At 30.3% G+C, this 13,258-nt stretch overlaps 2 protein-coding genes across 4 annotated transcripts in view; one reads left to right on the top strand and one right to left on the bottom strand.

Annotated features, from left to right (window-relative positions):
• The window catches only part of LOC118037857 (uncharacterized), a 95,002-nt gene that overhangs the window by 70,900 nt on the left and 10,844 nt on the right, over positions 1 to 13,258 (top strand). The window lies entirely within an intron of this gene.
• Positions 3,043 to 5,441, bottom strand: LOC118037859 (protein SRG1-like). Its single transcript, XM_035043998.2, has 4 exons — positions 4,962 to 5,441; positions 4,406 to 4,653; positions 3,637 to 3,961; positions 3,043 to 3,389 (listed from the first exon to the last, which is right to left on the bottom strand). Exons 1-4 carry the CDS (start codon positions 5,208 to 5,210, stop codon positions 3,153 to 3,155), a joined length of 1,059 nt encoding a protein of 352 aa, XP_034899889.1. The 5' UTR covers positions 5,211 to 5,441; the 3' UTR covers positions 3,043 to 3,152.

Below are 13,258 nucleotides of genomic sequence, written 5' to 3'. Positions count from 1 at the left end.
TAAAGCCAACAAAAACATCAAATTTCAATTCAAAACTAACTCTTCTAACACTTTAAACCCAACCATCCTTAGAAACCAAAAACATACACTAACAAAATAGAAAAGACGTTAAACACCCACTACCACCTTTTGGTAGAATCCAAAACTACCTTATTTTATCAATATCAATCACAAACATATTGTCTTGACACTTAGTAACATCAACAACAACTTCAAAAAAGATTAAAACAATAAAAACAATAGTTTTACATATCAATCAAAACAAAACTAGAAAATATCTTAACACTAAAACAAGTTCAAAAAAAATCAAAAAAGGTTTAAACATTAAGAAAGCATGAATAGGTAAGCCACATGAACTCCACCCTTGAGTTTTTACATGGTTATATCTTCTTCAAGCTTGCTGATTATAGGCTATTATTTTTCTACTCTTTTCTTTCCTTCTTTCCCTTTCACTCTCTTTCTTTCCAAAGCTTTTTAAACATTTCTATGTTAGGTCTATTAACATAGTATTTTCCTATGTTTTTCCTCTCCTTTCCTTCTTGTCTGATTTCCAAAGGTATTTTTAAAGTTTTCCTAGGTTTTGTCAGTGAATTCCTTCAAACATTAATCAAAACCTACCCCTTCAATCAAAGTGAGAGGGTTATAGACAAAAGCTAACATTTGGAAGCTCTTGTACTAGGTTGGTTTTGCAATGGTAGTTTTGGTTTTAAAGGTACTTGATGGTTTTGCTAGATTTAAAGAGAAAATAGTTATTTGTGGCCTTTTGATTTTGAGAATAAACTTTTAAAAGTCATTGATAAAAATCCTTTGAGAAGCTTTAAGTATGAACACGCGAAAAAAAAAATGGGCTTGTTTGAAAAAACAAATAGGTGTCACAATCAAGGTTGATTTGGTTGACCAATTTCAAGGCCTTTTCATAGCAACTCTAATGTAAATATAATCAGAAACCACCTGAAGTTAGTAAAGGAGATGCACATCTTTCATTTGGATCTAACCTTGCTCAATTTGGAGATTCATAACTTCACATTTATTCATTCAAATGAGCTAACTCAATCATCCTAGAATCTGAAAACATAAGGAAATGAATTGGGGACAAGATGTTGGAGACTTCTGTGGAAGAATTAGGGTGTAAACATCTAATTTTATAGGCATGCTACGTTGAACATGCTTACACAATCACCCAAAATTTCCAAGGAAGGACATGAACAATGGGTGAACAACACATCGTCTAGGTAAACCCTAAGAGTTAAGGTTTTTTTAAATTTAGGATTTGCTTAATTTCAATTTGGTCCTTACTCTTCCAATTCCTTTTAATTGCATAAAATTGCATCCTTGTGAAATTCCAATATCATCCCAAGAGTTCAACACCTTTTATAGACAAGTCATTGGTTTTTAATTTGTTTAATTTTATCCTTAATTGACCATAAAAATTTTAATTTCTTTCAATTTGACTCCTCATTAGACCAATTTCTACCCCTAAAATTACATGCCCACTTATAAGTTAGTCTTTGGTCTTGGAAATCTGCAATTAAGTCCTTAAATGACCTCTAAACTTTTTTTTTTTTCATAATTAAGACTCTGATTTAACCAATTAAACATTTCAAAGTCTAATTTCAATCACCAAACTTCAATTTCTTCTAATTAACACCCAAATTAACTAAAAAATGATTTTTCTTATATTAAACTAACCTAAGATCACTAAGTCATCATATATAAAGAATGTTATGTTTTAATCTTGTTACATGTTATCTTAATCGAGGTAACAAAATGGTAGATATTGGGTATAACATGAACTATATGAAGGTACTTGAGTGATTAGGAGAGGAATCATCACCTTAGGTGAATTAGGAAAAATATTTCATCAATTCTCAAATAATATTGATTGAGAAATCCTTAGCCAAGACGGAATGAGATTTGAAAAGGGTTTTAAATCTTATTCAAATAATCAATGACTATTATGTGGAGAACATGATTTAATATGACAGACATACTCCATACTTTAATGTTTAAATCGGAACATTATTAAAGAAATAATATTAAGTACACTGAGAAACCAGCCACTAAAAAGTTAAGTTAAATCACTAATGATTTTTCTAGTACTTGGGGGAACATGACACGTTACTAGACGATGCACTTGATCTTTAAATATAAATTAATTAATTATTGAATTGATAATAAATTAATTTATTTAAGTAGTATTGAAATGTATATTTGAGCCAACATATTAAAAGCCTAATAGGTCACATATATTTAGAATCATTAATAAGAAATTAAACTAAGATGATTTAATATAAGTTTAACTTGATTAAAAATATATTTTATAACTTAAGAACTAGAATATAAGTAATACATAGATTATATTTCTAGACCTAGAAAAATCAAGGACTTGATTGAGTTAATTTCTAAAATTCTCCTCAATTAATACATAAATATTATTTAGGGGGCAAATTAATATTTTGCCAATTTATATGGTTTTTAATATTTTTTTTATAAATAGTAAGTTATGCCTCTTATTTTAAAATGGAATGAGTGGTTGTCTATTAGATAGAAAAACTACATAAACACAATATTAGAGCTAGCACTCTAGGCATAACAATCCCTCTCACTTAAATAGAGATTTCTTATGAGTAGTTCGTGTGGATAATCAGAAGACTTATAGTTTGTGACAACCCAACCTTTAAAGAATTATTCAAAGTAAAAAAAGATCAAATTTTTAGATAATAAATCCCTAAATAATTATAAATCTATCTAACAGGATTATAAAAACTCCTGTATAATTTTGTTTCATAGTTTTCACTACGTGTAAAATATTAAGGAACCCAACAATAACACTTGGTTATTAAATTAGTTAAGAACTTATGAGATAAATATGTATCCATCTTGTGGTTGTATGCAAGTGTGTTTGACACCGTGGTTGAAAATGTTTTTTTTTTTTTTTTTTTTTTTTTAATGAGTACTAAATTGATGTTGAACAATAATGCCGAACCGTCCCTAAATAGATTTTAGCAGCAACACCTTCAATCATATTAACATGGAGCCAAATGATGGGAAATAACGTACATAAATTACCAAAAATACACACTACATTATCAGACATTGTGTATTAAGATGATATAATAAAAACCACAAGGCATCATGCTGATGGCAAAGCTCTAAACTTTTGCCACATGAAGTGCCCTCTTTCCTTGCTGGTAGTGTTCCCAGTGCACATCTGCATAGTCTTTCACTTTCTTGTATATTTTTTTTCTTTCCTCGTTGATCAAACCCTCTTCTGGTCCAATCTCTTTATTTGGTTCTGGTGTGTAGAAGACAGCCACGGAAATCCTCTCCTTGTCTGAGTTGGTCAAAACTCTATGAACTGGGCTCTTGAACATTCCATTGGTCATTATCTGCATAACTTAGGTAATCAGTCAACAGATGTTTTGTATTACTAAAATTGCTTGCTAGAGTTTAAACTGTTTGAGACACCAGTTATGTAATACTTTTTTTCCGTAACATTAATTTATCTAGCCAAGTGAATTATGTCACTGCAAAGGTGAAGATGTTTTTGCCAGATCCAGCATGTTTAGGCACAGAGCATTTGGCAAGCTCCGGCGAAAGCATTTTCCAAACATAATAGATTAGCATCAACCATACCTCCATTTGATCACCCATGAGTACTAGGAGAGCGTCAGAAATTGCAGGAACTGTGAGCCATCGCTCATCTTGGAAGACTTGAAGACCTTCTACATCGTCTTGCAAGATAATGGTGTACCCTGATCCATCTGCATGGGCTTTCAAACCTAGAACAAGATCAGGCCTCTGACACCGCGAGTAGTAGTTGAACCTTGCTTGTAGTGCTGCTCGTTTGCCAAACTGATTCAGGAAGCAATCTGCTTCCAAGTTCAATGACTTTGCTATAGCTTTCGAAACAAGCCCTGTGAATATTTGCATCCTAGAAGTGTATTCCTCTAAAACCTCTCTGCAGAATTATGAAAATGTTGTGCGCATATTAGAAGTCACAAAAATTCTGATCTGAATGCAAAATCTTTGAAATTCTTTAGAACAAGTCATTGTGAATCCTCTAGTGCTGTTTGCTTGTTAGTTTCCTATAATCAAAATCTTTGACCAGTTCTTCCCAAGAAAACTATCAGATTCTTTCCGAATCACTGTAGCTATTTATGATGAAGAAAATGATATAAAACATATGCTTAGGACATCTTACTTTTTAAATGTTCAGTCATGTGGAATGTTTTGTGCATTAATTGATGTCAAATCGTAGTTTAGAATTGAGAACACGCACACAGACACACATATCTTGCTGGAGTTGTTGAGGATACAGGTTTTCTGATAATATATCTGAATTTCCCAATGCTATCTTTGACATGTTCTAGCAGTCGATGTATACAAAGAGCATGCTGCAGACCTGAATGATTTTGGATTCTCTGGCCAAAACTTATGCTTCCTTCGATCTTCTGGGTACACGTCAAGAAACAAGCGATCAGACCAGTCAAGCGACTGTCCTTCTGCTGGGACAGGATCAGCTCCATATCCTTCAAACTCTTCCACTCCTTTAGCATGCCTTTTCTTCTCCTCCATTGGCTGCTCGAAGAAATCCCTTGCTACTTGGCGAATCTTATCAAGAAATGATTTTGGAATACCGTGACCTGTTGCCTGAAATCCACAGGTAGTTTTAACAACGTAGCATGGAGCACAAAAACGAAGTCAACTCAACAAAAAGCAAAAGAGGTAGCTTTTTCATTTTTTTGTCAGGTTCTGGGTATATAGTTAGGGCATATAGATAATGATTCTGGTCTCTTGTTGAATATTCATGCTTCTAATGCAACTTGCCTACACATCTCTTGACCTTTTTGCTAAGATCATGCTTGAGACTGGCTTTAGAGTTCTAATGGGTGGTATGTTCAGTATTTGGGCTATCATTTCAAGTCTCAGTCTCCGTGAAGGGTAAATAAAGTTCATACCTGAAAGCAGCCCCATGAACAAAGAGCTGATCTAAGCCGCTGCAGTTCTTGTGCAGAGCATGGCTCTGAAGAAGAGAGGAGGCTGAGGTCTATGATCGGAATCAGATCAGATGGGGGACTGGGAATTGCTTCATTAGTGCAATCATCTCTACTGATGTAGGGCTTTTGTGGTTCTTCACCGTGGAGGACCATTTCCTGAACACGCTTTGATAGCAAAATCTCTGCAGGGAGAGCTGAACCTCCAGCCATGCTTGTTAGGAAGTTCTGATGTGATTGCAAGTCTGGTCTTTCTGTGATTCTTGCTAATGTTTGTGAGGTGCTGTTGTTGGTATGTATCAGGACAAATCATGTAGAGAAGAGAGCTCAAATTAGAGGAGCTATGCGACAATCTTTAATGGTGAGGTGTGTTGGTGCTGCAGCTGGAGCTCAATGAACTGACTGCTGAGCTTAGTTTTGGAAGATTGGCTTGGCTGATTTGTGGTTGAGCTTTAGGTAGTTACTATATAAGTTGCTCACGTGCTACTTTTACGCGTGATACTTATAACTAGCCTTGGTACCCGCGCTATGCCGCGGGTCATTTTTTTTATATAAAAATATAAAAAAAAAAACAACAAAAATTTAAAAATCTTGGATTTTTTTGCAAGGCCATACCCAAGAATCTTGAGTTTGGCTGCAACGCCTGACCTAAAAGTAATATTTAGAATATTAATAATAAAATTAAACTTACATGACCCAAGTTTAAGTGAGCCTAATTGCAACACCGGACTCAAGAATTTTGGATGTGGGTCTGGCTATAAGGTCGTGTTATAAAAGTGTGATAATTAAATAAATTAATTAAAAAAAAAACAAAGAAAAAAATCAACAGAAAGGAAAAAACTAATGAAGAAAAAGAAAAATAAATAAATTAATTGGGTTAACCTTTTAAACCAGGTTATCCCGTAAAACCTGTGATTCGTGTAATGAAAGTTTGATAACTAAATAAAAAAAAAATAACGGGTTTATCCAGAATTAATTGGGTTAACCCATCAAATCAAGTTAACCTGTCAAGCTCAGGACACGTATCATGAAAGTATGAAAGTCTGATAATTAAATAGAAAGAAAATTAACTTTAACAAACTAAACTAAATGAAAAAAATAACTCGTCAAATCAGGTCAACCCATCAAACTCGAGATCTGTATCATGAAAATCTGATAACCAAATAAAAAAATTTAACATTAACAAACTAAATCAAACAAAAAAATTCATTAAAAAAAATTAAATTCTATTTAGTTATCAAAACTTTCATGACGCAAATCCCAGGTTTTACGGGATAACCTGGTTTAAAGGGTTAACCCAATTAATTTAATTTCTTTTTCTTTTCTTCATTAGTTTTTCTCTTTTAGTTGATTTTTTTTCTTTGTTTTTTTTCATTAATCTATTTAATTATCACACTTTTATGACACGACCTTATAGCCAGACCCACATCCAATATTCCTCGGTCCAGTGTTCCAGTTTCTTGACTTTGGCTGCAACACCTGACCTAAAAATAATATTTATAATATTAATAATAACATCAAACTTGCATGATCCAAGTTTAAGTGAGGGTGGCTGCAATACCAGATCTAATAGTCTTGGATGTAGGTCTGGCTGCAAGGTCGTGTCATATAAGTGTGATAATTAAATAGATTGATTAAAAAGAAAAAAAAAACTAATAGAAAAAAAAAACTAATGAAGAAAAAGAAAAAAAATGAATTAACTGGATTAACACGTCAAATCTGGAATTCGCATCATGAAAGTTTGATAACTAAATAAATAAAAAAATTAACGGGTTTACCTAAAGTTAATTGGGTAATGATAATAATAATATAATGAGTAAAGTGAGGTGAGGCTTAAAAAAAAAAAAAAAAAAGAAGAAGTCTTTCATTCATTTATGCACAGGAGGCGTGGGGAAAGCTACAGTACTTTCCCCACGCGTTTTAGAGTTCTATATAATTATGAAACAATTAAAAAAATATTCTAAAGATGGAATCAGGAGCAGATAACATTTAACGTTATATAATTTAGCTTTCAAGCAACAAATAAATAATATATAAAAACTTGTTTAATCTATCTTAAATTTTATATAAAAATTAAATTATAAAATATAAAGAGACATCAATCTAACATAATTATTATTTGAACAACTCAAAAAAAAAATGATATAATGAACAAAAAAAATATGAAGGCTCAGCTTTTGAGTGAGAAGTGAAGTTTCAAAAATTACTAATAACTAAAAAGCAACAAATGTTTATTAACTTCTTGTTATTGCAAAAATCTAAATAACTTGGTTAAGTGTATGCAAAAACATTTTATATATTCATTTGTGCCTGGAGCTAATATATAAAATGGGTATGGTAAATTTTTCTTCCAAGAAAAAACAACCTAAAAACACCTAAAGCCTTTAAATTTTTTTGGGAAAATATCAACCAAATAGTTCCCTCCATCAGATTCTATATATAGCAAAACAACTTCTAAATATAAATCAAAAAAATTATGCACACATCTAATTAAACAATCCAATAACCATGGTGTAAAGTAATAAAAAATAATTCATCAGCAATAAACAAAAATAAAATTAAAAAAAACCAAGAAAAAATAAAGATTAAGATATCTATCATCACAAAACATGTAATTTATCTGGTTATATTTAATAAATTTCTTTATCAAAATAATTTTTTAATAAAAAAACACATAAAATTTATTGAACAATAATTATATATTAAAAAAACAATGCAAAGCTACATATGTGAAAAATCTTATAAAAAAATCAATATTCAACAAAAACATTAATATATATAAAATTAAGAAAAAACCATAGATGAATCATACTTACTTCTTTAAAAATTAAACACAACTAATATCATTTAAAAATATAACAATCTAATTAAAACATAAACCAATATTTTATTTGAAAAATTATACACAAATAATGCATTAAGCAAAAAAATGAAGATCAAAGTATCTAATATCGCTACATAGGTAATTTACCTAGTTATATTTAATAAATTCCTTTATCAAAATAAATTTATAATAGAAAAAACACATAAAATTTATAATAGAAATCGACACACACATAAACTTTATTGAACAATAATTTTATAAAAAACAAAGCAATGCAATGTTGCTCATAACATATAAAATTTATTGAACAATAATTAAAAAAAAAAAAAAACAATGCAAGGCTGCATATATAAAAAAATCTTATAAAAATCAATATTAAAAAATAATCTATATAAAAAAATTTAAAAAAAAAAAAAAAACACAGATGAATCATACATAGCTCTCTAAAAATTAAACACACTTAATATTATTTAAAAATAATCACAATCTAATTAACACATAAACCAAAAATTTATTTAAAAAACATATATAAATAATGCATTATTTAAGAAACTAAAAATGTTAAAAAAAAAAAAAAAAAAAAACCAAGACAGGCGTTGTTGAGCCTGGTAAGTCAGGCCCAGCACCTGGCCTAATAAAGCAATGACCCGCATGCAGGCTTGCAATGCCAAGCCCAAGCATTAAAAAAATGACACGTCATCTATGTCAACAGACGATGAGTTGCCTAGAAAACCAAGAATCTAGCCACTATGGTGGCCGAAAAAATGGTCACACAAAATCTCATTTTCAACCACCCAATTTTGACCCAAAACACTCTACAGACATTGTTAAACTAATCCATGACCACCAAAAAAAGCCCCATAACCCGAAATCCACCCAAAATAAAAATTCTTCCCGATCTTAAATCTATTATTTTAGGTGTTTTCAAGGTAAAAAAAAAAATACCTAAATGTAACCCCTCTCATCATATGAAACCTCTTAACATAAAAATCATTCATTTTAGTATCCTGAATCTTTACCAACGACCATTTTCTCTTTCTAGATCGGAATCCAGTAACTCCCTCTCTCTCCTCCCAAAAGAAACGGACTAGAAAAAAAAATGAAGTAAGACATCAAAATATATTGTCTTGAAGTTCAAGGGATTGGCCACCTGATATCTAAAAAATATGAGGAATTAAAATGAATGTTTCAATAAAACTTTCAACCCGTCCCATGTTACCCAAAAGTTTTACTTCAATCCCTTATCTTTTAATTCAATCCTCCATCCTAAAAAAAATGTAATTGGGGGCTAATTTAGACTCAAAATAGCCAAATCACGTAAAATAAAAGTTTAAAGATCAAAGTGAAAATTATCAAAAAAAAATACATTGTTCCAATCCACAATAAACTGTGAGAAAGTGCACAGTATTTTTTGCTACAGTAAAAGGCTAATGCCTTTTAGTTTTTTGTTGTAACTAGATTTGTGCCTTGTGCTCCACCAAGGTGGGCAAAAGTTTCCTCAATGTAAAAGGAAAAATGATAAGAAAAAAAAAAACGAGAATTAAGTTATTGGTTCAATTAGTAATTTAAATAATATGATTAAAAAAATACATAAACAATAAATAAACTGATAAAAAAAACAAAAAAAAAATAAAAAGAACATGTTCTAAATCTATCTGGATTATGAAATAATTCAATGTTGAAGGATAAAATTAAAAAAAAAAACCCTAGTTAAACCGAATTAACTCGTAAACTTTGTGACCATAATATAAAATTGAGATAATATCATAGAAAGAAATGTAAGAAAAAAATTTGAAGATCAAATCATAAAAAATCAAATGAGAACATGATAACCTTAAAAATTATATATGGCTTGACCAACCAAACTTAATTGTCTCTTTGTCAAATAGACTATAACTGAGAACCAAAATGAAAATACAAAAATATCCTTACACACTTTTTCTTTTTCTTTTTTCTTCTAAGAGTAATTTCATCCATTTAAAATTTCTATTTTTAAGATTAGTGAGATTTATAGTTGAATCCTACTTTTAAGATTATGATCAAATGGTTGATGTGCATTTTAAAAAAATTCTCAATGTGTAGCATTACTCAAATTTGGAAATGCCTTTTTCGAATAATATTTAAAGCCAATTGTCATGAAAGCGATGAACATAGTATTTTATAAAAACAAATGTTTTTCACTAAAAGTTTTTAGTGATAATATTTTTCTATATTTTTTTTATATTAACAAATCAAAACCATAAAAAAACACATAAATAAATATTAATTTGATGAAATAATATTTTAAAAAATATGTTAAAAAATAAATAAATAAATAAATATAAGTGCATGTTTGGCAACATATTAAAATAATATAGTAGAGAGAGTTTTTAAAAAATATATATTTTTAATTGAAAATATATTAAAATAATATTTTCCTATATTTTGTTATATTAACAAATTAAAATCATAAAAAAAATATAAACAAATATTAATTTGATATTTTTTAAAAATAAAAATAAAACTAAAAAACATGCTAGAACAAAAAAAAAAAAAAAAAAAAAAAAAAACCTCCTCGTGTGCAAAGCTAAAATAAATAAATTGAACTTTGCACTATTTTTAAAGCTATATGGCTGGGAAGCAAGGTCGAAAGTTGGCTCATATATATGATTGTGGAAGAGCTAAATTAGGCTTATCCGGAGAACATTGACTAGGAGCAGGGGATAGCAGATATTTTGGTTGTGTAGCCAATGAGGATAGTGGAACCAAGCCATTCAGTACTGTAGAGGATGGGGTTCTTGATAGTGAAATGCATCATCATGATCCATAACCTCGCCTCAAAATCATTGAGGTGGTGTTTGATATATTGGATTAAAGGACCTACTAATACGGTTCAACCACGTGATACAATCCAAGTAAGGTCAGATTCGGATTTTGATGTAAAAAACGCAACAGTCCAGGTTTACAGCAACAGTCATAATTCTCAATCTGACCGTTGGATCGGGATAATATTTTATGTGGACTCTCCAGACATATCTTACTACCTTGGGTTAAAAATTCAGGTCAATCGGAGTTCGGGAAGGAACCGCAATACTGGTCAACGGAGGCTGTACGGATTTTGTTATTTACTTCCATTTGACTTGTGAACTTCCTATTTGGTTAGGATTCTTTTCCTACAAGGATGTGGCAACTGGTTTTGGAAATTTCCTAGTTCCACAAGGATCTTTAATGAGCTGCAATATAATCTACAAGTGTGGCAGTGATTCATTAATGTTTCAGAATCCTTTTCTTATAAGGATTCCTTATTCATCCTAGCTACACAAGGAAAGAAGGGCTGGTGGTATTTAATGACAGATTAGTTATTTTTATTATTTTCTTTAATGTTTGGGCTTAATTAAAACTTTGTTTTGAGATAGGGTCCAAGGCTTGTTTGGATCAGGTTATGGGCTTTTAAGTTTAGGGTTTTGGGCCAGTTTTGAGTGGACCTCATATAAGTCCACATAAGGGGTCCATTAGAGTTAACTTTTCAAGAACTATTTAAACTCATGTAAGCCACAATTTCGGCAGCTTTGATGATTATTATTCTAAATTTTTTCAGTTTTAACGTGTGAGAGTGATTCTTGCATTCTTCAGTTCTTGAACGAACTGAATCTGACTTATCGAAGATTAACTGGCTTCATGGCGTCATTCTACTCATTCCAATAGTGTTGGTGCCTTGGGGCAGGTTTCCATTGTGTCGCACTCATATCAGACCTATTTCGGCTTTCCGGGATCAGATCTCAATCTTGATTGTGGGTTGCGTGACCACGTGATCACGAGGTTCGCATCACCTACGATGATAATTTTGTGTGTATTTGAATGGTATAATTTTATTTTATTTTTTGGTAATGTGTAAATCTATTTTAGTGAAGAAATTTTTATTTAAAAGGAGTGAATAATCTTGTCTAATTCTTTAAAGGATTAACTGAGTTAATGTGTCAATAAAATGATAAAATTAATTATTATCAAAGTCTTAAAACTCAACTATGAAATTAATCAGGGTAAGGCTTAGATTATGGATCGGGTTGATTATTGACCAGAGTCAACTTAAGAATAAAAACATTTATTATTATAGTTTTAAAATCTGACTCAATGGTTGACTCAGGGCAAGTTCTAGGTTACATGTCAAGTTGACCATTGACCCGGGTTAATGTAAGGATAAAAATAAACTCGACTCAAGAGTCAACCCGGGTTTAGTTTTGGGTCACGAGTTGGGTTGATCATTGACCTAGGTCAATGTAATTATAAAAATAATTATTCTCGTAATTTTAAAACTCAATTAGGAAGTAACTCCAGGGTAAGACTCGGGTTACGAGTCAGAATGATCAACCCATGCCAAGGCCTAGATCAAGGGTTTGGATAATCAACTCAGATTGACTCGGGAAAATATAAAAATAAAAATGATTAATACCATAGTTTTAAAATCTAACTAGGAATCGATCAGGGTTACAGATTGAAAAGATCTATATAAGGATAAAATTAATTATTATCTTAGTTTTTAAATATAGAGGATTGACATGAGAGAAGGCCTAAGTCACGAGTTAAGGATTAATCCAAGTTAACTCAAATTAAAAAAAAAAAAAAAAAAAAAAAAAAAAAAAACCTTATTTTGAGCAAAGCAAATATATATTAATCTAGTATAAAACATACCAACCATAAAAACAAGATAGTAATTTGTCATTTACAATCTAGTTCTATCTAAAGAAAAATCTATTCCCTCTTTTTATCGTACATTAGATTGTTCATTACTTTTCGAGAACATTATTATTCCTTCTCCGTCATCACGTTTGTGACCAAATTACCAAACTAGTCTCTCTTTCTATCATAGAATCCTAATAAAAACTATTTATGAAATTTTTTATCTTAAAAAAACATAAATTCCAAAAGTCATGATATCATGAAGTGGACTAGATAAATAATATTACATGTAATATGATATATAAATAATTAATGTTCTATATAATGATAATAAAATTTTCGTATCATATATAGCAAGGCTAATAATAATATTTCCTAAAAACATGGGAAAATAAAAATGAAACATAATTTAACATAATCCCAAAAATTAAGAGAATACTTCATAATGTAGCATTGTATTTGTATATGGTTTTCCGGTTACAAGACTTTCTTGAAAATTTGATCATTTAATGTCACGAAATTTAAAATCCAAAAAACAAAAAAGTCTAAGGAGTCGTCTAATTTAGCCACTTTTAAAAAATTTGGAGTGATATCTATTAGGGGTAAGGAAAAAAAATCAATTAAACCGAGAAAATAAAAAAAATAACTGAAAAAACCGAACTGTAAAAAAAACCGATTAAATCGATTAAAATTTTAAAAAACCAACCGGTTCGGTTCACTTTCAATTTTATAAGTCTAAAATATAAAAAAAAATCGAAGCAAATTGAACCCAAACCGGGAA

This window comes from Populus alba, chromosome 3 (genome assembly GCF_005239225.2).
Source record: "Populus alba chromosome 3, ASM523922v2, whole genome shotgun sequence".
NCBI classification, from domain to species: domain Eukaryota; kingdom Viridiplantae; phylum Streptophyta; class Magnoliopsida; order Malpighiales; family Salicaceae; genus Populus; species Populus alba.
This window is presented reverse-complemented; position numbering and strand designations above follow the sequence as displayed.